This window comes from Fistularia commersonii, chromosome 5 (genome assembly GCF_037954325.1).
Source record: "Fistularia commersonii isolate RoL2024-O1a breed Wild chromosome 5, RoL_Fcom_v1.0, whole genome shotgun sequence".
Lineage (NCBI taxonomy): Eukaryota > Metazoa > Chordata > Actinopteri > Syngnathiformes > Fistulariidae > Fistularia > Fistularia commersonii.
In genome coordinates this window covers 17,975,393-17,999,752 of record NC_141288.1, presented here as the reverse complement: position 1 = coordinate 17,999,752, position 24,360 = coordinate 17,975,393, and the positions used below count along the sequence as shown (strand labels likewise).

Here is a 24,360-nt window from a genome sequence, read left to right as displayed (position 1 = left end):
TAAATCCTAACGTAACTAAGAAAATTACAGGGGTAAATTCGTTAAAATGATAAATACATAATTGTGAAGTCAACGATAACAAACGAAGGCGGAAATGAGTATACACCTCTTGCTCTGCATTGGTTCTTTTTTAAGATACTCCACGTGCACTTGGTTTCCACCAATCACAGCGATGTGAGTCACGGTATCGCGAAGCGGACCAATGGGATTGCGAGTCGTGGTGTTACAGTTTAGGAATGCGGCTCGTCAACAATCGTTAGCCGTCGTTTGGCTACAGCTGGAGCTGTCGGCGGCAGCAAGGAGTGTCCCTCCTGTCCCTTCGTCGCCTTGTTTCCAGGTAATTCCACCCTTTACGCTGAGTGAACTATAATTTAGGAGAGAATCAGAACTGGGGTCGGTCTAAGTAGTGCGGGGGAGGGTCTGTATTGTTTTTCCGACCTCATTCGACCGGGGTGAGTTGTCATTCTTGTGTCTAAGCTAGCCGGTGAAGTAACGGAATCCATCGACGTCACACAGCCGCTATCACCGTTTTCCAATATTCACATCACACATCTGGCTTTAAAAGCACCTTTTAAAAGTGGGGCAATTAACCAGGTATGTGTGTGTGCAACTTAAATAACAGTCAATCGCTTCCCTCGCAGCGGTATAAGAGGTGCCAGATCCAGCACCATGGCCACGGCGCAGTCTGTCCTGCTGCTAGCGGTGCACGTCCTGCTCATCGCAGAGTTCATCCTGGCCGACAGGGACTACTACGACATCCTGGGGGTGCCCAAGGACGCCTCCGATCGCCAGATCAAGAAGGCCTTCCACAAGCTGGCTCTCAAGTACCATCCCGACCGTAATAAGGGCCCAGACGCCGAGGCCAAGTTCAGGGAAATAGCAGAGGGTGAGTGTTTTTGTCCACAACCCCCGTTTGCAAATTTGAAGAAGCGTCACTTGGTGCAAACAGCGACTTAAAACCACACTTAAATGCTAATGTACACTTTCTGCAGCGTCTCCATTCGCTGAAAGGCCTATCGGAGCTATCGAGTCTTAGTTTAGCTGTGGAGTCAGATAATCATTTGTTTGTCACCCATGACAGTCACCAGATAAACAAACCTGTCTGTAAATACATTTCATTCACTGGCAAAACCCAACCTTCTGTTCTTTGTACTGAAGATAATAGAACTGTCATTATGTCACAAAAACACTTTAGACACAATGACTCACATCACCTAATGCATCTGTTTCTCTGCTAGCATATGAGACTCTGTCTGATGAGAAGAGGAGGCACGACTATGATCGGTTCGGCCCCGGTCCGTCATCAGGCGAAGGTCACAGAGGGAGGGGCGGCAGTGCAAATTACAACTTCAACCAGCACTTCCACTCCTTCAACTTTGATGATCTTTTCAAAGACTATGAACCGTACGGTCAGCAGGGACAGCACTTCCACTCCCATCACCAGACCCGTCACAAGCAACACTTTGACAACCACTTCCAGGCTCACCAGGAGTCCATGAATAGACACCGGCGGCAGTTTAACCAAGGGAGTTTTGGAGGGGGACTATTCGATGACATGTTTGAGGACCTGGAGAAAATGTTCTCTTTCAACGCGCACACTTCGAGGACAGACAACAGATTTCACAGCACAGCGAAGCAGCACTGTAGGACAGTGACCCAGCGCCGTGGGAACATGGTGACCACCTTCACCGACTGCTCCTAAGAAAAGCGGAGTCAAATGATTTGGACACTGCTGGGTTCAAGTTGTTAGACGTGGCTATTGAAATTGAATGCTAATTTATCAAAGTTTGGAATAGGAACGTGTTTTTTGTAATTTACGGCAAGTACTTTCCTCTAGGAACAAAATATCAGTTTTTCTGATAATACAGCTGCTTCCAAGCAATAACACACTCGTGTTGCTGCTCACAACACAGAAAGGAAACTTTCTGACGAGAACTCTGGGAGTTCTCTCCATTTTCGGCTTTCTATGTTTGTCCACTTGTCCTTTAACAAAATTTGCCTCAGGAATGACATAATATTACATTATTATTACAGTTGAGTAAATGAATTAGACATTACCCGATCTCTCAATTTGGATGTAAAGCACTTACATCAGACATTGCTGTGAAGATAAACACACCTGAAATGCGCCCAAGTTAGCCATTATCAACTGTTACCTCGTTATATTTTTCTTCCTATAGACATGAATCACTCAATCTACCTGCAGGGTAGGAAACTAACAGTCTCATAAGAACCGCTGGTAAACTCAGAAGCGGGCCAAGTCTGCGTCCTGAGGGCGTCAGTGAAACGGCGTCGGACATGTTATTTCCTGATCCGATCAGAATGTGCAATATTTAGCACCTTTGCTCTTTACGTTGCCTATCTTTCATAGACAGTGCTGTGTTCATGTCATTGTCTTATGCCTGCACTTTGTGTGTGTGTGTGTGTGTGTGTGTGTGTGTGTGTGTGTGTGTGTGTGTGTGTGTGTGTGTGTGTGTTTTGAGTGCTCCGAATGTCGATTGAATAATGTTTGAAGAATGAATAAAGTCTCAAGAGAAAAATGGCCTTTTTTTTCTTTTGGTGGCAGCAAAAAAAATCTATTTCTATATTCTAGCTAACATAGACCTTATTTATAACATTTACTTTTTATGCACATTGAAATAGTTTTTGAGAAAAAATTCTTTCAGCACTTTTTAATGTGGTCTAGACAGGGTGTCTGTAATGACCCCATTTTCATCAGGAATGGGAGAAGGGGACCTGGTTTTATTAATAGCGTCTTCTGCAATATCACATGATTGGCTGTGGTTGTGTGGGTGTGTGTGTGTGTGCATCACATACCTGGTGATGTGTCACCATGATGCACTGAAAGAAACCTCAAGCAAGCTGAATGATGACTGAATGATGACATGGACAGAATTAGAAGTTGGTTTCAGAGGTGAGAGCGCTTTTCAGACAGGAAGGCCTAAGAGTGGAGAGAATAGTTTGTTTTGAAAACAGAACAGTATGTCAAGAATCAGCACTCACCGAGTTCTTTAAAGGATGGTGTTATAACGCTGACAATGGCGGCACCTGCTGCAGCCAGCCTGTAATAACAGCATGAGTTGGTTCAGACAAAAGGGAAAAAAACCTGACCATGAAGTAGGTGTTTGCAAAAATATTCAAGGCGCTATCTATTTTCTGAAAAGCTATATTTTCACAAGTCAGTCACTGAATATTACACACTGTCTCAATTCCTACATTTAATTCAAATTCTTCATTTTGCACAAGGGAAAGTAAACCCAAGCGTTGTACCATTTCTGGTTAATCCTTTGTCTTGAGATATTTACATTACAGTAAAACAGATTGGAAATGGGGACTGCGCTGATTCAACAACAACTAGGTCTACTTCCTGGTGATTGTTCGAGAGGCAGGGTTCACCAGCAAATCCCCGGGCCACATATACAGACATGCAACTGTTCACTCTGCATCGCCGTGCCACCCGACAAGAATTATTTGAAATACAAATTAAGAATCGAACTGAGGCTGTCCCAGGTAGACTGTTATAATGAGACTAAGGATTCTCAAGTTTACCTCTCTTCCACAAGTAGTGGGAAAGGGTTGAATGGAACAACGGGATCCAGACATACCTTTAACCTGGTCAGCTTTACCAGCTTTGTTCCAGTTCTCACACAAAGCCACATCTAAAGAAAAGCTTGTGACCAAGTGGAGGAACGCATTGCCTTCCGGGCTGTTCAGCTGAGACCTTCACGAGTTCTACATGGAAAACACATTATCATGCCAAAATACAGCATCAGCCAAGTCTCAAAAACCTCAGTCCAGATTTAATTGTATACGAAACAATCACATTTCTTCTGAAATCTTCCAATCAAGACGTGACGCAAATGCTGTCGAGAGCTTCACTAGTGCTACTCTACATGTCAGAGGCAAGTATTGCTCTCTGGACAAAAAATGACCTAGTGACTTTGGAGGACGAGTTCGATATGAGGATACTTTGTGCCTGATGGTTTATCTTGTGACGTTCATATGTTCATGTGATTATGAGATTGCATTTTAACCCCTATTCCGCCGATTACACGATTTTAACGGTGATCTCTTTTAATTGTTTTTTGTGTGATGGTTCATCTGACATAAGGTCACCGAAACAATTCAGAGTGAAAGGAGCCATTTGAGGTCTTCGCCTGCAGCCCAGATACAGACTGCAGTCACAATGTTAGCCATGCTGATAAGCCTACTAAGAAAAAATAAAAGCAAACTAAAACTGAATCGTGTAAAGCTTAAAATGCCTTTACTTTAGTCTCAAGTGTCTCAAAAAAAGCTTGTTATTTTTTTTTATAGATTATTTTGATGTTTTTCATGTTCTTGTAAGTCATGCTGAATATTCTGCAGGTGTTGAAAATCAGGTTTGTGAAAACTGCTGGAACTAAATAGGAAAGTTACTATCATGGTAAACCTAACATACATTAATATGACAAACACGCACATCCCTGTTGATTCAGGATGCAATACATAAATCGAGATTGAATCACTTTTAGAACCAAGATTGCTGTTTAGTGTAATGTTTCATCTAAATAGAAACCTTTTGCATAGATTTCATGCCATAAGGTGCAAAAATCTTGCCTGGGAAGACAATTGCAATCCTTAGGCCAGGGGTGGGCAAACTGCAGCCCGCGGGCCGCATCCGGCCCGCTGGTCTTATTAATCCGGCCCGCCAAAGATTGGCACAGAATTCATACTTGATGTGAATGATTGAATGATTGGATCAATGAATGTAGGAGCTCAAACAGGAGATTATTTCATTTTTGGAGCTACTTGAGAACACTTGAGAATTTTCCTGAGCTGAATGACACAGATTGGCTTTGGGATTCAGCCCAGTGTTTTTTAACCAGTGTGCCATGAGAGGTCGTTGAGTGTCACGTCTGTAACGCTGTGCGACAGAGGCAGTTTGGGATCACAGCAAGACAAACGAGTGACAGTGATGGAGATGGACAAAAGAAAAAAGAAAAGACGGTGAGCTCGAGGCAATACAGCAAAAGCTATCTTTCATTTGGATTCACTTTCACTGGGGATGCAACGGCCCCAACTTCGCTGCGCTTGGTGTGTGGTGAGAAGCTATCCAATAGCGCCACGGTGCCAAGCTACCTTAAACGTCATCTCTGAACGAAACACCCTTCCGTTCAAAACAAGCTGATGGGCTATTTTCTACACTTACGTACAAACAATGAGAAAGGGGCAATGTTTTGGAGAAAAACCACAAAGGTAAATGAGAGAGCCCTAGAAGCTAGCTACCATGTTGCTGAACTCGTAGCTAAATCAAAAAAGTCCCACACCGTGGCAGAAACATTAATACTGCCAGCTTGTAAAGCTTGAGCAAGAGCTTCGTGTGTATCTTTCTACCGTTACTGCTAGGATATCCATTTTATGTTCATCGAAACAGCCCCAGGTTTCACACTGAGTATAAATACATTAAAAACTATATTATTAACAATATACATGATGTGCACTGTGTTAGAATGTCATATTGTTTCATTTTGGTTGGTGGTGTGCCCAGGGATTTTGTAAAAGTAAAAACTGTGCCGCGGCTCAAAAAAGGTTGCAAATCACTGATTAAGCCTTTACTGTGAACACACTGACACACATGAATGGGCTCGACATGAAGAGGAGTTATTCATCGACATGAAGCTACAAGGGAAAAACTAGTTTGTCCATGAAATGCAAGCAAATGGCAGCGCCTTCACAACCAAGCTGGTTTTATTTTCAAAGCAAATGTAAGATGAGTCTGATATGTACCATTTACAGATGCGTTTTTTTTAACATTTTTTAATGTGTATCATATCTTGCGGTGACTCGGCCAGCCTGTCAAATTTTAAAAGTCAAAGTGACCCCTGAGGCAAAAAGTTTGCAGATCCCCGCCTTAGGCTGACATTCTTCTGGCTATCTGACAAGAGCATGCATGGATTTGACTAATGACAACCAGACACACGTTCTCCCTGTGAGTTAACCCCATCCCCCGTTCGCTCACTTGTATAAAGTCTTCCTCCCAGCCGAGTCCAGTACAAACAGTCGTCTTCCACCAAACAAACACGCAGTGAACGCAGCGGCTCCAGTATGTCGACAGAGATCACACTGAACACCGGGGCGAAAATGCCCGTCGTTGGTCTGGGAACGTGGCAGGTAAGGCTGGACATCCCATTCTACACACCTTTGGCTAGTCTTTAATATCTTACACTGTTTGACCTTTAATTCTTTAGTTTAAAAGAAAAACACAAAGAAATACTCCTTTTCTGTCTTGCAATGACAGTCAGCATTAGTGTTATTTGACTATTTTACTGCATCTGAAAAGGGGGTGTAAATAGAAAACAGCCACTGGATGATTCTTGTCAATTCTGGGACATAAATGCTTCCCAAATTATATGTCCATCACCTTATCACATAATTGATAGTTATTCACAATTTTGTACAGTATTTTACTTATACATACATACATATTACATGTCTATCTATACACATACACACACACACACACACACACACATACACACGTATAAATAAAATACTGTACAGAATTGTGAATTATATATAAAATTTTATTTCATATATATAATTTCATTTTTTTCAATTTGTTGCTGCTCCCCCATGTGCCCCCCAATTGCCCTTGGGGACAAATAAAGTTTTTTTCTGATCTGATTCTGATTCTTATCATTTACTTCCAGGCTTTTAACATGTTTTCAGGTCACTTCTATTCAAACGCACTTATAATGATAACTATTTGGGTAACAAGATTTTTTTTGGCTACAAAACAAAACAAAACAAATGAATTGTTTATTTTTTATATGGATTAACATCATCGTGTCTGCCTGTATTACAATCAATGGCCACAGGGAGGCTCTGTGAGCCCCGACCTGGTAAATCACAGCTTTATCAATGAGCTAGTATCTAGACTGACGTGACATAACCAGAGTTAAATAACAAACTTTATCAACATTTCCTGAAAATCACTCTAGAAGTCACGGGTCCGATGATACAAATATGTGACTTGGGTGAATGGTTGAGGAAAATCTAGAGCAGCAGAATCAGACCGATAGGTATGACCGGCGATGACCTTCTGTGTTTGCACTTTGGATTGACTTTTGTCTCGTTCTCAGTCGGGACCAGGGAAAGTGAGCAAGGCAGTGACCGCGGCGGTGAGCGCCGGCTACAGGCACGTGGACTGCGCCTACGTGTACCAGAACGAGGAGGAGGTTGGGACGGCGGTCCAAGAAATGGTTACCAGCGGCGTTGTTAAGAGAGAGGAGTTATTCATCGTCAGTAAGGTACACCAAAAGAAGCTAAGGATGAAATGTGCAATTACGCAGTTGTTATCCTGAAAATCCTGTGGGGAGCTGAACATTTGCTTCATCCAGTTTTAAGATTGAAAAGTCATCGATCTGGCACAGCTTTGATTTATGGAGCCATCCTTCCACATCTGAGTGTTGCCCATATCTCACCACATGCTTGTTTGCACTATTAGCCATATTACTCACATTGGACAAATGAAAATATGAATTAGTATGAACTCACAAAGAATGACATTCATTACGACAATCCCTGTTGTTTACCAAAAGGCGATGATGTAGAACAGGGGTGTCAAACTCATTTTCACAAAGGGCCACATCAGCATAATGGTTGCCCAAAATGAGCCACATGTAACGGTTACAGTATAAATGTAACTAAATGTAACCAAATGTAATGCAAAATAAATGTAACTACTCCTTACTGTTAAATAACTCTGGATTTATTACTCATTCAAATCCAAAATGTTACGTATGAATTTCCATCTTTCTTGAAAAAGCCTTCTATTTGCATCAACTTTTCTCCTCCTGGACATTTAGGAATCATTTGTATTTCTCAGTTCCACTTGTTGTAAATGGCATTAATGAGGATACACCGCAATCTAATGGCGGGGTGTCGTCACTTCGACGGTAACATGATCGGCATGAATATTGGTGTTGTTTTCAGACAATCAGAGCTTTTGCAGTTAAAATGTATGGCATCGAACGGGCACCAGTCTGCCTGGAGAGCATTCAGTTGATGTAAATGTCTCTCCCGATCTGTGTATCTCCAACTCTGGACAGCTGTTCTTTTACTTTAAAAATACCTTTGTTGACAAAGACGGGGGTCAATTCTCCTGACCGAGGAGGTGACAATAACAAATGGCCCTCAATTCAAACATTCTGAACTTTTAACCTCGAACCTTCTGGCCAGATGTCCGTGACAATTCTATGGCCTCTTTGAAACTCGAAACAGGTGAGAAACTTGTTATTTCAGACCATTTGTGGCCCTTCTGCTACCTCACCCTTTCCTTTTCTAGCTGTGGTGCACCTTCCACCTTCCATCCCTGGTCAGAAAGGCCTGTGAGAAGAGTCTCAGTGACCTGAAGCTGGACTACCTGGACCTCTATCTGATGCACTTCCCCATTGGAACCAAGGTTGGCATTTTACTGTGTTTCTTTGACGTGACCTCGGCGAGTTGCTTTAACAGCAGTGAACTGTCAATCCAGACTCCTATTTCCATCCTCAATTTATTTTAAATACAATTTATTTCCCCCAATTCTAGCCGGGAGAAAATCTTTTCCCTGTGAACGAGGACGGCCAGGTTATCCCCGATGGTAGCAATTTCTTAGACACCTGGGAGGTAATTTGAGCGACTACATATTTTATCCGTGAATTCCAGACTTACTTACACAAAGCTGGCGAGTGGTCTAAAACAGCAGCAAATGCACTTTTAGGAAAAAAGGTCAATGATTGACAGCAGTGTGTCTCCTAGGCCATGGAGGAGCTGGTGGATGATGGGCTAGTCAAGGCCATTGGCGTTTCTAACTTCAACCACGACCAAATAGAAACCATACTCAACAAGCCAGGGCTCAAGTACAAACCAGCCATCAACCAGGTACCAAACGAGCACATTTCACACACAGATACGGCAAAATAAAAAGGAAAATAAAGGCTATGAAGAGATCAATAAATGCGACGTGTCTGCTGCGTCTGTGCAGATTGAGTGTCACCCTTTCCTGACCCAGGAGAAGCTAATAAACTACTGTCACTCAAAGAGAATTGCAGTGACTGCTTACGGCCCACTGGGCTCTCCAGAAAGACCTTGGTGAGAAACACGAGACTCTCCTGCTACCGTGCAGCTGTGAACCCTGGTCCCCCACCCTCTCTGTGTGATTGTGCCTTATACGTTTACTTACATTGCACAAAAGGGCTTCATCTGAAGAACCGTCTCTGCTGGAGGAGCCCAAGATCACGGCCATGGCAGCAAAGTACAACAAGACTGCAGCACAGGTATAAGACAAAAATATCACATGACCATGGTCAATTACAGTTTTTATTTAATGTACCAACAGACTTGCAATTTTTATTTTTACTAGCCTTTAAATTTAAACGTATCTACTCCAGGCTTTGTGTGTCAGCTGCTGTGCTCATATTCCGTCCCTGTTTTAAACTTCATTCTTCAGTATTTAAAGTTCTAGAGGGCATTAAAAAAAATACTTTATGTCGTAAAGTACTCCACTTATAAAACTGTCAATGCAATGCAAAAGCCATGATGAACAATGTCTCATTTCAGCTAGGATGTTGTAAATTATACAGCATAATGGTACTATTGTATACAAGTAAATCACTATGGTATCAGCAGGGGACAAAAAGGCAGTGAAGTTAAAACTGAACAATGTCAAGAGGGGTTTTCAGAGTGGGTCTTGGTCAAACCACTAATGTTAAGAATGTAGAAATAAAGATGTTTGCAAAATTATGGTGATAAATTTCCCCATTTCAGGCCCTCTGAGTTTTTAATCAAAATTGTAGAACCAGCAGAGAATACATTTTGCGAGCAGGGATACTTTGCGAAATAAAGCCACCATTTAAAATGATTGGAAAATTCCTTAGGATTGACTTGAGGTTCCTTTTCAGTTAAAATATTTAAAATGAACATTTCCACTGTGTCTTACTGGACTTAATATCAACAAAAACAAGAATTTTTAACAGTCTTTAGCAAATACTTTGGGTAATTTCCATAGTACAAAAGAAGTATGAGTTCTTTAAACACCACAGCAAGTATAGTGTTTAGTTCTACTGAAATCGGCTGAATAGTACCATTGAATACAACATGAACCAGAATTGCAAAGAAACATGCTTAGAAAATGCTGCTTATCTTTCCGACAGATCCTAATCAGGTTCCATATCGAGAGGAATGTGAGCGTAGTTGCCAAGTCGGTGACGCCTCATCGAATCAGGGAAAACATACAGGTAGAGAAGTCCTTACTCTTTCACCTGTCAGGAAGTCTGTTTGCTCTCATGTGATGTGATGCAAAGATTGAAACAAGGGTTTCTTCATTTTTAATACAGACGGGCCTCTCCATCTCTCTCGCAGGTGTTCGACTTTGCACTGAGTAAAGACGACATGCAGGTCATTCTCAGCTTGGACCAGAAGCGGAGATGTTTCCCCATGCTATGGTGAGAGGACACATTTAGAAGACAGGAAAAATGAAGAGTCTGGGGGTAGATTTAGAAAGGTCCAGATGGAGGGGATGAGTCAATTACCCGAGTCAACTGATGCTTCTCTTCTTCCCCCTACAGGGCCTCAAAACACAAAGACTTCCCGTACAACACAGAATACTAACTGGCCGATACCATTCCAATAGCCCCGGATTAAATTCTATCAGAAAATCTAAGCTATTCACATATGGTATCCAACAGACCTGTTTTTTTTTTGTTATCTGTAAGCTCGTATAGTACTTTCGTTTCTGTAGAAATGACCGCATAAACAAAATGCTTGAGTTCAGATTATGCAATAATGTTATGCAATGTTAAGGTCTATTCTGTTGGAATTAAATGGACTTTCAAAACTAATGATAGGTGACTTGACCGGTTATAATTAGGACCATCTATTATATAATAGTACTGGATCAAACAGAACAAAATGATGATGTCCTGAATGATCAACAGTTACTGAATCACAGCAAGAAGGTCCTGTGTGGAGTCTCCATGTTCTCCCCGTGTCTGTGCGGGTTTCCTACCCCAGTCCAAAAAATCAGGTCAGATGGAAACCCTAAATTTCCCCGGTGTGTGAATGAGAGCCTGAATGGTTGTATATCTCTGGCATTTTAGTAAGAGTGAACGGTTGTAGGTCTCTGCATGCGGCCCATACGACTGCTGAGCGGTCCAGGGAGAACCCACATCTTGCCCAGTGTCAGCTGGGATCGGCTCCAGCACTCCCTGCAACCCAGAGTATCGGATAAGTAGTACTGATGGAGGAATAACGTTGCTTCGAACAACAGTGCAATGCAAGAGTAAAAACAGATTTCATTTTTTTTCCATAAATGAGATGAAAATATTGCAATACAAATAAAAACAAACAAAAAAAGCCTCTTAAGATTGTGATGTTTATTCCATTTTATTTTTATGCTGCGTTTACTGACCTCTAGCGTCCACTGAAAGTCACTACAACACTTTGCAGGGTTTCCTTTCCCCCCCCTCCTATATAACAGATTGTCATGGATTTGCGTAACAGCTCACACAGAAGTGAAAGAAACAATTTTGTAATCACTAAATACACATGGTATCAAGTGCAACACATGACTCACAAATACCAGGGGGAAGTATTTTAAGCAAAGTCATTTTGCTTCTCAAATTTCTACCTGACTGAAAGACGAAATGTAACATTTGGGATGTTCCTGGACCGGAGGGGGATTTACAGGGGGCACTTTCCCTCAAAGTTAATTAAAAAAATGTAAGAAACACATATTAAAAAGCCCCCCCCCCCCAATTCTCAAACAGGGCTGTTCCTGTTCAAACTCAGAAAAGTCACTCTCTGGACAGGAATACATCTGAAGTATGTTCATCAAAAGCTTAATATAACCTTGGGTTTCATTTTTATGGACACTCAGAGGAGGGAAATACGGTCTATTTAAGGGACGTGCTTGCATCTACAAAAGAAAAATATCAATAAGTGCAAATACACTACTACAAATGGAAGCATATTCATTCGATTCAGCTGAGTCTGACCTTCGTGGCTTGGCTGTGTCTTGGAGTGTGGATAAATCTTTTGAGGAAATGACAAAGGAAGCAAAATCAGTGTGTTTTCTCTCTCTCCTGGGAACAAACACATTTTTGATTCAACTGCTACACATAGTGCAAACGGCTCTCAAGGAGAGGAACGCAAGCAGTCCAGAGGTTCGCGAAGTAAACCCCCAGCTCCAAGTGTCAGCCCGTGGATAATTAGCATTGTTTCATTTCAGAATTCTGCGTTAAAAGGATAGTCCTTGTGCTTTGTACTCCTAAAGGGGAGACAAAAAGGATATTTAATGAGACTGCCAGTTTATGATCTCACATATAACCATCAAATTACACAAGCTCACCATTGCATGGGACAGAATCTCCAGTTCCTGTTAAATCCTGATATAGTCTTCATTTCCTCCTCGGTCAGTTTAAAGTCGAACACCTGCAAAGATTTCAAACAGCAGTTTTCATGCAAAGGCTGTGACGGACTGCAAGGAAAAGAGGATTGGGGGCTAATCTGGGCAAAATATTTGAGCAATTCATAGGCCAATTACCTGGAAATTCTCCTGAATGCGTTGAGGTGTGATCGATTTGGGAATTACAATCACATTCCTCTGGACTTGGAAGCGGATCAGGACCTGGCAGGTAATTCACATTTCAGCAAGACAGAAGCAGTAAACAATTGTTACCACCACGTGGAGATCATTTTAATCCACCACATCTTCCTGTCACAATTTTGTTACTTTGTTCTATTATAGTCAAGAATTATAACCTCAATAAAAAAACCTGACTAGAGGGAGGAGGAGGAGTCTGAACAGAAATTCCAAGGTTTAATTTTCATTGATCATTGACAATTGCGCTCTGTACCTGGGCAGCTGTTTTCTTATGCTTCTCAGCAATAGCCTTAATGTTGGGATCCTCCAGAAGTGAGGGGTCTTCTGGTTTAGCCCTGTAATGTGCATTCAAAGTAGAGCGAATTAATTTTAAAAACAAAATAGCACACGCTAAGCTATGGATTCATCCAGAGTACAGAAGAACCATGTGTGAAGATACACGGATGTCCTCTTGGCCAGAGTTTGGGAGAAAACTGTTGCCTGGCCATAGTTAAGTCTGGAATGAACTGAAGCTTGAAAGAACGGACTCAATACTGACTCGGAAGAATTGTCTTCCTGGAAAAGAAGTAGTTTTAACCTCATCCAAGTACATTGTAAGGTTACAGCCTGAGAGTTAAAATAGGTGAAGCGATCCTGTCTTTTGAAGGCACACTGAAGGCACAGCCTATTAGCCTTGTAGGTTGGCAAACGATTGTCGTCTGAGCAGGAAAGAGTGGTAGATGATGGTTATGAGGGTGTGTCGTCACAACTTGGACAGCAGCCCTTTTAATGGTGCCAAACCTAACTGTGCTTCGCCGTATCTTCACCAAAATATGAATCTCATTCAGTTTAGTAAAATCCCGTGCTCGTTTCTCCATCTACTTCCTTTCATTAACATCACGGGTGGAAAGGACTGTGGAGAGAAATCAAAGATATACAAACGGAGAAACGAGAAGAAGGCCATGTGTTCATATTTCTCTTTGAGTGACAGAACATACACAAAGAGGAACAAGAATCACAAGATGAACCCACCAGAAGGGCTTTTTCAGACATGAGGCTGAGAAGTTCTGAGTCAGCAATAAAGACAAAAGTGACCCATATTCCAGGTTTACCCCTTTTGTGAAACATCAGGTCTACAGAAATAATTCTATCAGCTTAATATCCATCATTCTCACTGACCAGGGTCTGTCTGGGGACCCAAGCGGGCTGTAAGCGGTCACCAGGATTCCTTGGGATTGGCAGTAGTTGATCAGCTTTTCTTGGATCAAATATGGGTGGCACTCCACCTAGAAGAAAAAAACAGCCACCGATTACATACCATGTTATCTTATTCATTGACAGACATTTTATTCATGCAATGTTGAGGTGCTGTATAAACCGCTCTTAACAATGGCAGTTTTGCCTTCCTCTCGATAGTCTAAATAGAACTTGGGTTTCATAATTTAGCAATACAAAAATCAGTCAAATTATCCATCCAATCAGTAAATAATGCCTATAAATGTGATATTGGAAAAGCGCATACACCCACAAAATGTTGCTTTGATTTTGACTGATGATCCTTGATTCCATTAATTTCAAAATTCTGTGTCATTGAGGATATTTTTAGTGAGCAAAAGTTTCAATCCAAGACCTATAAATTCCTATTCAGTGGAACGCACCAATAAAAATAAAGCATAAATGCAGAGCAAGCTTATATTTGTATGACAGCTTTAGGTAAGATGATGTAATAATGACTGGATATTTTGGTCATCATTTTCAGGGGAACATTCATCGCTTCCATATTTTTATGACTCTGTTTTGTTATTTTGGTGGGTGTATGGTGGCTAAGAGCAGAAGGAAATTGCTGCTGTAATCTAATATATGACAAGATTGGACAAAAACAAGACAGTGACAGTGCATGATGGTTCTGGGCAAAAGCAAAATATAAGGTCACTCTGGCTAATTGTTCTGGCCTGGAGGAAAACTGCTGTGGCTGGTCATGAATTAACAAGACATTTATTTGTTAGACTTCAGTGGGGGAGGGAGGGGGGTATAATGACATTGTCTCTGATAAGGTCACTTCCCATAAAGAAGAACAAATTTCAAGTTTCTCTTTTCCTGTGCAGCTGACACTGCTTGGCTATTTTTATTCCAAAATGGAAATCAAGCAGCAAAAGTCATGAGCAAGTAACTTGATGCGCGATACTACCTGGTTGTTGGCAGGCCTGTATTTGAGACCTGGTTTGTTGAGGATAGCTTCAATCTGGCCCTTGTTGAAATTTGAGACGCCGATAGCTTTGACCAAACCAGCATCGACCAGTTCCTCCATCCCCTGAGGAAAACAACCATATTAACACACTTTATAGAGATAACAAATTGTACTTAACCCACTGTGTCCACCATCAGCAGCAGCCAAAACATTTTCAATTATGCTTGTACTTCAAGTGAGACATATTAATTGAAAGGCCCTGAGATGATCATTTGCTTACATGAACTGCATGCATCAGCCGCTATGCACATGGATTAAAAAAAGTTTTATTTTTTCAGTTACTCGAAGAAATATTTGATAATTACACATTTGTCTTTCCAACTTACCTCCCATGTCTCCAGGAAGTGTGAATCATCATTGATTGTATCACCAGCACTGTCTAAAGGAAAAGGTTCATCACCGGCCTGTGTGAGGAAATTTCACAGCACTTCAATAATGTCATTACGGACACTGTATCTAGAACGCAAGTCACTAAATATGCATATGAACAGCACAAAAAGAAATAGTTTCAGGCTCTGTGCAATCATCTCTCACACAAACATAGCAAAACACACAACAGCTCAGACACGTCAGAACAAGTAGTTCCCACCTGAAAACCCATTGGCCAGTGCACCAGATACAGATCGAGATAGTCCATTCTAAGATCACTGAGAGTCTTCTCACAGGCTTGCCTGACCATGGACTTCTTGTGGAAAGTGCACCACAACTATGAAATTAAACAAATTGCAAGTTTATATCAGAATCCAGTTTGCTTTAAGAGAGATGCAAATGCACACCATGAATAAATAGCTCACCTTGCTGACAATGAAAAGATCCTCTCTCTTGACCCCTCCGTCGCTGATCATAGCGTGAACGCCATCTCCCACTTCTGTCTCGTTCTTGTAGATAAAAGCCCCATCAATGTGCCTGTACCCTGCAGATATGGCTGCTTTAACCGCTTCAGTAACCTTTCCTGTTGGGGACTAATAAACAGATTACTTTTTAAAGTGTTTGTACTGTTTAGGCATTATTACATTTACTGCAGCACCCTGGGTAATTGACTTACTGGTTTGGCAATATGACACTCCTTTAATATGTGTAGCGGTAACTCACATTTATTTTAAAACAAGTACAGCTTGTGCCCTTTTTAACTGTATGTTGTGCTGCTGCTGCCCTTTTATCAAAAAAGTACATCTAATTAGTGATTAACTTTGCAGAGCCATTCTGCAAAATCGAACAATCCATGCAGCTCTCAACCCAGTCTCATGTGTCTACCTAAGATATTAAAGACAGGCTGATAGGTATAATGATTTCTTCCAATTGTATAAAACTAGTAGGGGAAAACCATGCAAATTAAAAATTTTCAGACTTACACATGACATGTGCAGTCATTTTTCTCTTTTCGACAAACATTTCTATCGATCGATAAAGCGTTTGTGCAGAAGTCCCTGCAGAGGGCGACCATTAGCTTTGAGGCTCCCCGACTTCGCTAAATCTGACTTTCAAGAAAACCCCACATTAGCTCCGCTCATGGAAGTTAGCTGTGACTAATGGGGGGTGGAAAGGCGTTCAAAACCTCAATTAATACTTATTTGGAACTTGAAACCACTTGCCGGTGTAGTTCTAGTATTTCAGTACCATTACGTAGGAGGGGGAAAAAAAAACTTATATAGCTGTATTGAAATTATAAAACAGTCAAGGAGGGTTGTGTTCACGGCCGCGATTGAAACCTAAAGACTTGTCGGGTTAGCTTAACGCCAAAACGAGCTATGACTCAAAAGGGCTGTTTTTCAACGCACCTTCCAAGTTCCGAGTCCAACGGCGGGTATTTTAGCACCGGTGTTCAGTGTCAGGGACGTCGCCATCGCTTGTTTCCGAGGAAAGGTCGGTTTTTCGGCAGCTATAACCGCGGAAAGTGCGGACGAAGCGCTCGAAGCGAAGACGATCGATTGGTGATGCCTTCACGGACACCGGATGTTAGAAACCCCGCGACTCGTCTCTCACTTTGACCTAATTAAGGAATTTTCTGGAAATAGTCCGCCCTTTTGGTCCAAACACACGTAAAATGTTTTTTTTTTATTTAAGTTGTGACTATTTAAATTATCGTTTTTATCATTAATCTATACATCAGTCATGCAGAAGGACGTAATTAATGTGATTGGTAACAGGTGGTGATTAACTTTAAGTTCATCGCACATAAAAGTTTTTTATTCGTCCTGCACATAACACGGAAAATTACATTTTTTTTTTAAATTATTCAACAGGGAAAATCTTTCCGTTTTTTTTTTTTGGAATCCATGTACATCATTTTTTTTCTTCTGGAGATTATTGAGACTGACATTTAAAAAATGCAATGATTATTTAAATCATCGTTTTTATCATTAATGTATGGACATATTAGTCTTACAGAAAGACGTAATTTATGTGATTGGTAACAGGTGGTAATCCACTTTCTTATTTTTATTGCAACAAAAGTCATGCACATTACACGGAAAAGTACTTTTTTTAAAGATTAATCAACAGTGACAACTTTTCCTTTTAAAATATTTTTCTGTGTTCTTTTTTTTCCGGTGATTACAATTGAGACTGATGTGAGAATAAAAACAAATAGATAACATCTACCAACTTGATTATAGCATCCTCCCATCGAAGTACAATAATAATAATAATAATCATAATCATAATCATAATAATATAGGTACAGAAAAGTTAAAAAATAAAATAAAAAACAGTACACATTAATAAATCACATCCAATGCTAAAGTTTTTAAATGAGGGCATGAAAGGGTCTTGCATCAGGGTAGTTCGTTGTTAATAACGAATAAAAATTCTACCAAAAATTCTAACGTAAGAGGCCTTAAAAATAAGTATACTGATTAAAACAATAAACAAAAGACTTGATAATGTAGACATATGTAATGGTGACAAAGCCAAGCGCTTTACGTCATAAGAAACGGAAGTGTTCGCAGCGTTCTCTTGTGGTCAGATGTAGTTATTGCTACAAGTAAAATAAATCAGATTTATAATCTAGAAAACTGCTGCTTTCTGCGTTTCGAGCATTTATTGTGATGCATGTTTCTATTCTAGACTTGAGGTAAATTGAAATATCATTTTAGATTTGCGTGTTTTCACAAATATTCCTTTGCCGTCTGCAGTCTGGAGAGTGCCACTGTTTTGGTCCACGCTTCATTTTGCCTTCATGTAACACTAGAAAATTATAGTGATGATATTCCTTTTATGTTAACATTAAGAAAAAATTGGACTGGCAAGCAATAAACACTCAATTTTAAGAAATTGGACAAAGCATCATTACCATGAACTGAAATATAGAAATGTCTCACAGCTGGCTCGAGCATTTGTTGTCAATTATAAATTCAATAAGGACCCATTCATTATTAGCACAAAGAATAGGTAAGGACTCATAAGGCAGGAGTTGAATGTGTACAGCATGCATGCAAGATAACATAACTATGCAGAGTTTTTTTTTTTTAATTCTGCACAAAGTTGCACTACTCTGCACATAACTCCTCATGTTTGACACCTACCAGCTGAAAAGGTTATAATTGGTTATGTCATTTGACCACTAGAGAGCAGCATTACTACATCCATCAAATCCAGTCCTTGTTTCCTTCCACTGAGGTATCTCAAAAATGAACAAACAAGAAAGTCAAATACTTCAGAATTTTTTTTTTTTTTTTTTTTTATTTCTTAACTTTTTTTTGGGTCAGGGTATTAATTACCATAAACCTTTCCTCACCAGTCGTATTGATATGTGTAAATGTTGCTATGCATATGTCCACACATCTGATCTTTTAACTTTATCAATCTAAAAAAGGGGCCGCTTTAAACTCGTGTAGTCTGTGTCGGACATTAAAAACAATCACTTCATTCATCACTTCAACCGAAATGTCTTCACAGCGCAAAGGAGATACAATAAATCTTCATTATTCTCATCATTGCAAACACACGCTGGATTCAAGTCCAAAAGACGGCTGCGAAGAGCCTCTTCTTTTGTAAGAATCTGATAAAACCTCGCGTTCCTTTAACAGAGCCGTTCAACATAGCGAGCTTAAGATAAGAGAGGGATAAGATGATAACATGATATGAAAAACATACAAAGGTAAAAGTTAAGCGAGCCGGTAGCCACTGTGTGCCTCACAATGGCTCTCGCTAAAGTTTGCGTCTCCTCTGATCTTCTCCCAGCTGGACGCCTGCTTTTCAGGCTCCATCTCTTCTGATCTGACTTCACACACTGGAGGGCCTTTTGCCGACCTGCAAACTGTCAAAGTACCCCGGGAATCAAACGCCGTCGCACGCTGTCATGATCAAACGCCTGCAGGTAAACCAGACGAAGACACGCAGACACATACAATCGCCATCTAAAAGGTGGGGGTGGGTGGAGGGGGAGGTTCTTATTTTGGCGTCTACGGGCAAGTAGCGGATGCATCGATTATCATAAAAGCAAAGTGAAACGGACAGACATTTGAACGCACCACAGAGGCCCCGGCTGACACCGAGTGCCTCTTGAGGCTAGACTGTGTGAGCGATGCTCAAAGTATTGGGGGAAAAATAGGAGACAATATAATAAGCTGGTTTGAGGAGAAAGAATCAATGGCGGGACCCAATCAGGACGATGTAGGATTTCATCTCAAAGTTTACAAAGAAACTTTTTATCAGGTTAAAATGGGGAAACTGCATGTCTGCAATGCAGGGGACAAAACTTGGACCGTGAAAGAGAGTGTTGTGTTGTGCAGATGGACGTTTCTCTTGTTTTTTTTAATATAGAACAGATTAAATTTGACTCCAAACCCGAAGGCGACCTCAAGGCATGGACCTCCAGGGCTGGAAGACTGCAAATAATCTGCCGGCTGTTTTTTGGATCAATTGATTATCTGATTGTCCCATAGATGGCCGGCGATGTCGATTCGTCTGGGAAAAAGAAACTGAAGCAGGAGTCCCAACGACGTGGTTTCAGCTGTGCTTTGTGCATTTTAGGCCATGTGACAGAAGGCCAAGTAATAATTGACCGATTCCCCTGCGTTTCTTTTTCACACACACGTTAAAAATAGGACACACTTCTCAAAAGCCCACCATTTTCTTCGGCACTGACCTGAAACCACTCCAAGTCTGTTGACAGAAGAAGAAGAAGGGTTTGTCCTGGGACAGGAGAGGGCACACCCAGACTACTCTTCCTCTTCTTCTTCTCCTTTGGGTTGCTCATTTCAGTTCCTCCCGCAGTCCAAAACCATGCAGGTCATTGGAGACCCTGACTTGGTTGTACGTCTATGTCAGGGCGAACCCCGCCTCTCGCCCAACGACGAGAATGAATGAATGAATGTGACTTAAACTCGGGAAGATCCAGTGATCACGTTTCCAGTCTCCCCTTTCATTGTTAGCGGAGCTGATGGTCAGGTGTGTGCAGCTGGGCGTGTCCATCCGTTCACAGGCTCGTACATCAGATCAGACACTCCGCTGGTCAGACTCGACCGGTCCTGAGGAGATCAAACATCTCATTTCATTTCATGCCCTTTGCTCTATTCTCTCTGCCTCGTTCGCTTTACCTCTGCTCTCTTAATTTGGCCCCGGCTTCGCCGTCTTCTTCTCTGTTTCTGCCAGAGCGCCCTGGGTCATAATCTCCACCCATAAATCTAATGTGTGGAGTGTCAGCTCCCGCCGAGTTCACTCACACACTCGCATTCCGCACATTCCGTCAAACGGACAATAACAAGATCAGCGAGAGAAATACTTACGTCATAAGTCTTTTGTCAAGTGCATTACTTGGATACGTTGGAGATTATTGAGGCTGATTTGAGCCCACTGAGATTAAGATTATGGCAAGGATTCCCTTCAAAGCAACATTTCCCAGTAATATCTGGATATCAGCTAGTCTCAAATTCACCGACAGGTTTTCATTGGTTGTTGCCTCTCGAGCGTAAACGTCTCCCGCCTGTTCTCTCTTCTGTCTGCAAGTGAACGCATCTTTGTGATCTGAATTAAAAAATTGACAGTTGCACTGAGAGAAAAGTACCGGAGGATACGATTATCATTGTCTTTGGATGTTTGTGTGAATCCACTGAGTTAGGAACCTTAGTGGACCTTCACGTTGAAGAGGTGTCTTCCATCTTAGAAGCAGAAACGCAAGATACCTTGTCATGATTTTTTTTTTTTTTATTATTGTACTTTATCAATCCCTTGCGGGAATTGCCTTTCTGTATTAAACCCATCATGGATGAACCATGAGCAGTTGGCAGCCATCTAGCGGCTGCCAGGGAAGAAGTTAGTACAGGGGTGGGCAAACTTTTTGGCTCAGGGGCCGCATTGACTTTTAAAATTTGACAGATGGGCCGGGTCGCCACAAGATATGATACATATAAAAAAAAAAAAAAAATACATTTGTTCACAGTACATATCAGACTCGTCTGACATTTGGTTTGAAAATAAAACCAGCTTGGTTTTGAAGGCGCTGACGTTTGCTTGCATTTCATGCACAAGCCGTTTTTTGCCCTTGTAGCTTCACGTCCAGCTCATTCATTTGTGTCATAATGCCCACAGTAAAGGCTAAATCACAAAGCCAATTTGTGTCATTCAGCTCAGGAAAATTCTCAAACGTTTACATGTAGCTCCAAAAATGAAATAATCTCCTGTTTAAACTCTCACATTCACTGATCCAATCATTTGATCATTCACATCAAGTATGAATTCTGTACCGATTTTTGGCGGGCCGGATTAAAAAGACCAACTGGGACCAATGTGGCCCGCGGGCCGTAGTTTGCCCACCCCTGAGTTATGGGTTCAGTGTCTTGCTCAACAACACTTCGACACACTTGGAGGAGCCGGGGATCAAACCAGGAATATTCGGTTCCAAGGACGATCGCGCCGCCCCCCCTCCCCAAAAAAAGCAGAGGTCTTAATACGTGCATTCGTGACATGGCAAGTGGACCGTTGTAATGTCCTTGTATCCGGGTTGCCTATGAAGAACAACCGAGATCTGCAAACTGGAATTCAGCAGCGCTTGTTCTCGCAGGAGCAAATCAATTTGAAGACATTGCTCCAGTGCGGTTCTCGCTCCGCTGGATTCCAGCAGACTTGAAGGCGTTACTCCTCACCTATAAAATAGTCAGTGGCATTGCACCGTCCCATCCATCTGACTTGGAGAAGTCATGCACGCCTGGACATATTGTAGATTGCGCGCCAGGTTTCTCGACATTTGTGAGCCCCCAAAGTCTGGAAAGAGACTGTTAGCGAGAAGCCTTTTCTTTTTGTGCACCAACACTGTGGAGATGGCAGGCGCGCTGTCTGGGCAGCAAGTAGGTCCCTGGTTGGATTCTCACAGGGGCTTTCTGTGCAGAGTCTCCAAGTTCTCCTGGCGTCTGCGCGGGTTTCCCCCGGGATCTCCGGTTTCCTCCCACAGTCTAAAAACACGCAGGAGGCTCAATGGATGCTTCTGACCCCTTCAAGTCCCTCATTACGCGACAGGCGGAATAAATGCATTGAATGCGTGTCTTTGTTCATTTACATCATCGTCTTGACCCTTCTCACTTATCCAGCACTTCTATGGAAAGTGCTCAGTAAAGATATTGATCATTATAATTCATTTATGTACTGCTTATCATGCACTCAAGGGGGTGCCGGAGCCTATCCAAGCGGTCATTGGGCCAAAGGTGGAGTTTCCCCGGCCCGCTCATTCACGACAATTTAGGGTCTCCGATGAACCACCTGGATGTTTTTGGACTGTGGGAGGAACCCGGAGAACGTGGAGACTCCACACAGAACGGCCACCATGTCGGAATTGAACCAGAGACCTTTTTGCACCATGAACCATGACACCACCATCCTGCCCTATATTTACCATTAGAACTAAATCTCCCAGATGCTGGCAGTCAAACTCACATGAGTGCATTTGTGAATGAATCTAATACAGAAACGCGTAAATAAATCGGAGCGATTTCGTCTTATATAACTTCTACAAATGCAGTTTGTGTGAAGAAATGCCGATGTCGTCACCGAGGCATGTGTAAAACACTCGCGCGGTCTAAACTTGGACGGATGCTGGCGCGCAAACGGTCACATGATGTTCGAAAAATCGATCGCCCGTTGGTATGAATGTAAAGAAGCCGCTCCGGAGATTCGAGATGATTTTCAGAACACGTTTGTGAAAGAGCCTCTCATACTTGCAAAAGGCACATTTTCTATATTCCACAATTTCACTTTTCAGTCTAGTGTTTTGCTTTCCTCCATAATGTGTAGTTTAGGGGGGAAAAGAAGAGCGTAACTGTATGTAGCAGAGTCACAGATGAATTCAATTAGCTTAGGAGACGCTTTCTTATTATATACTGTGTTATATCATTAGCTAATAAAATCTGGATACAGAATTTATTTTAGAAATTATAGTAAAAACAAACAAAAAAACCCCCTGAAATTTCAAGTAGGTCTTATTTTTGATATTCTCCCGCCTGAAAAAGTGGTAGATTTAAAAAATCTGATTTTGTTGGTGACTCTGAAAGCATTTATTGTCTTTTTCTTCTTTTCTTTTGAGCTGCTCCCTCATCGTCTTCCTCCGCCTGAGCCTCTCCTCTCCATCCTCCATCACTTCCATAAATCTCAGCATCCTTCCACCCCGATCTTTACCATCATCTCCTGCTGTCCGTCTTTGTTTTTAAATCCCACAGAGTTTTTAACTCTTTTTTTTTTGTAATTTACAAGGCGTAAATTACAGAACTATTCAGTTTAGTATAAGCAGACAATTATCAAAATCACATTATTATCACATGTCGTTTTTAATTCATCAGCGAGGTGTGTGAACTCCTCCGAAGCGCCATGCTAGTCTTTTAGTGTGAACTAATTGTATCTTCAATGCCCGGCGTTCGTATAATAATCCGTTTTTCGGCGTCACATCTCTCACCCGCGACCACGCGGCGACTCACTCCCCTCTCCTCACGGATGTCGCGCCTCATTTCTGTGTTACATCGAAGGACACCGGATAATCAAAGTGTGGTATTAAATGCAGAACGGCAACGGTTTGCCCCCGCGGGGTCACCTTCACCATGTCAGTCAGACGACGAGATTTTCAAGACACATTTTCTTTTTCTGCGAATCCAGACTCGTAATAACCGCAAAATAGGGATATTTCAGAATGGATAACGTGCCGGTGGATTCCAGCGATGAAGCAAACAAAAGGCACGCGTCTGGTCGGGCACTCACATGTACAGAGATCCCATGTGAGCGGCTGTTCAGACGCCGTGTGGTTTTTCTTTTCCTTTTTTTTTTTTTTTTTTTTGGCGGGAGGAGGGGGGGGAGGGGCTTGATTAACCACTTAGTTCATCCTCTCAGACACAAGATTGCAGGGAAAAAGCGAGTAATGAAGTGCTTTTGAATTTGCATTCCCGAGAGCACATTGATTTCAGTCCGGCTCGGCTGTTTGTTCTTCGTCGAGAGACATCTGCTATTTTAGCGGTAACGTGCAACAAGTGTCCATCCAGCCTCCTCCATATTGCTACCCTCATCAACCTAACTGCCGTGAATAAACACA

The 24,360-nt window shown here is 41.8% G+C and overlaps 3 protein-coding genes and 1 long non-coding RNA gene across 4 annotated transcripts in view; 2 read left to right on the top strand and 2 right to left on the bottom strand.

The window, feature by feature from the left end:
- Positions 1-212: 212 nt before the first annotated feature.
- On the top strand, positions 213-2,055 carry LOC147234248 (dnaJ homolog subfamily B member 9-like). Its single transcript, XM_086147096.1, has 3 exons — positions 213-337; positions 642-886; positions 1,239-2,055. Exons 2-3 carry the CDS (start codon positions 670-672, stop codon positions 1,700-1,702), a joined length of 681 nt encoding a protein of 226 aa, XP_086003222.1. The 5' UTR covers positions 213-337; positions 642-669; the 3' UTR covers positions 1,703-2,055.
- A 3,966-nt stretch (positions 2,056-6,021) lies between these two features.
- On the top strand, positions 6,022-11,385 carry LOC147234247 (aldo-keto reductase family 1 member B1-like). The gene is made up of 10 exons (XM_086147095.1): positions 6,022-6,150; positions 7,122-7,289; positions 8,327-8,443; positions 8,572-8,649; positions 8,782-8,904; positions 9,008-9,114; positions 9,218-9,299; positions 10,176-10,259; positions 10,384-10,466; positions 10,590-11,385. Exons 1-10 carry the CDS (start codon positions 6,085-6,087, stop codon positions 10,630-10,632), a joined length of 951 nt encoding a protein of 316 aa, XP_086003221.1. The 5' UTR covers positions 6,022-6,084; the 3' UTR covers positions 10,633-11,385.
- A 2-nt stretch (positions 11,386-11,387) lies between these two features.
- Positions 11,388-16,809, bottom strand: LOC147234246 (aldo-keto reductase family 1 member B1-like). The gene is made up of 10 exons (XM_086147094.1): positions 16,631-16,809; positions 15,647-15,814; positions 15,442-15,558; positions 15,179-15,256; positions 14,793-14,915; positions 13,784-13,890; positions 12,879-12,960; positions 12,566-12,649; positions 12,371-12,453; positions 11,388-12,289 (listed from the first exon to the last, which is right to left on the bottom strand). Exons 1-10 carry the CDS (start codon positions 16,694-16,696, stop codon positions 12,247-12,249), a joined length of 951 nt encoding a protein of 316 aa, XP_086003220.1. The 5' UTR covers positions 16,697-16,809; the 3' UTR covers positions 11,388-12,246.
- Positions 16,810-17,341: 532 nt separating this feature from the next.
- Positions 17,342-24,360, bottom strand: part of LOC147234244 (uncharacterized) — a 116,497-nt gene continuing 109,478 nt past the window's right edge. Inside the window, exon 3 of the long non-coding RNA XR_015106175.1 lies at positions 17,342-20,323. This is a non-coding gene — a long non-coding RNA (uncharacterized LOC147234244). The remainder of the gene's footprint in view (positions 20,324-24,360) is intronic.

What these genes read in the sequence shown, in the direction of transcription:
- LOC147234247 (XM_086147095.1), top strand. Translation starts at nt 6,085, where the DNA reads ATGTCGACAGAGATCACACTGAACACCGGGGCGAAAATGCCCGTCGTT. An exon ending in ATTTCTTAGACACCTGGGAG is followed by an intron (nt 8,650 to 8,781) that starts GTAATTTGAGCG and finishes TGTGTCTCCTAG; the next exon opens with GCCATGGAGGAGCTGGTGGA. An exon ending in GGCTCTCCAGAAAGACCTTG is followed by an intron (nt 9,115 to 9,217) that starts GTGAGAAACACG and finishes ATTGCACAAAAG; the next exon opens with GGCTTCATCTGAAGAACCGT.
- LOC147234248 (XM_086147096.1), top strand. Translation starts at nt 670, where the DNA reads ATGGCCACGGCGCAGTCTGTCCTGCTGCTAGCGGTGCACGTCCTGCTC. An exon ending in GTTCAGGGAAATAGCAGAGG is followed by an intron (nt 887 to 1,238) that starts GTGAGTGTTTTT and finishes TTTCTCTGCTAG; the next exon opens with CATATGAGACTCTGTCTGAT.
- LOC147234246 (XM_086147094.1), bottom strand. Translation starts at nt 16,696, where the DNA reads ATGGCGACGTCCCTGACACTGAACACCGGTGCTAAAATACCCGCCGTT. An exon ending in ACTTCCTGGAGACATGGGAG is followed by an intron (nt 14,916 to 15,178) that starts GTAAGTTGGAAA and finishes TGTTTTCCTCAG; the next exon opens with GGGATGGAGGAACTGGTCGA. An exon ending in AGATTCTGTCCCATGCAATG is followed by an intron (nt 12,290 to 12,370) that starts GTGAGCTTGTGT and finishes TCTCCCCTTTAG; the next exon opens with GAGTACAAAGCACAAGGACT.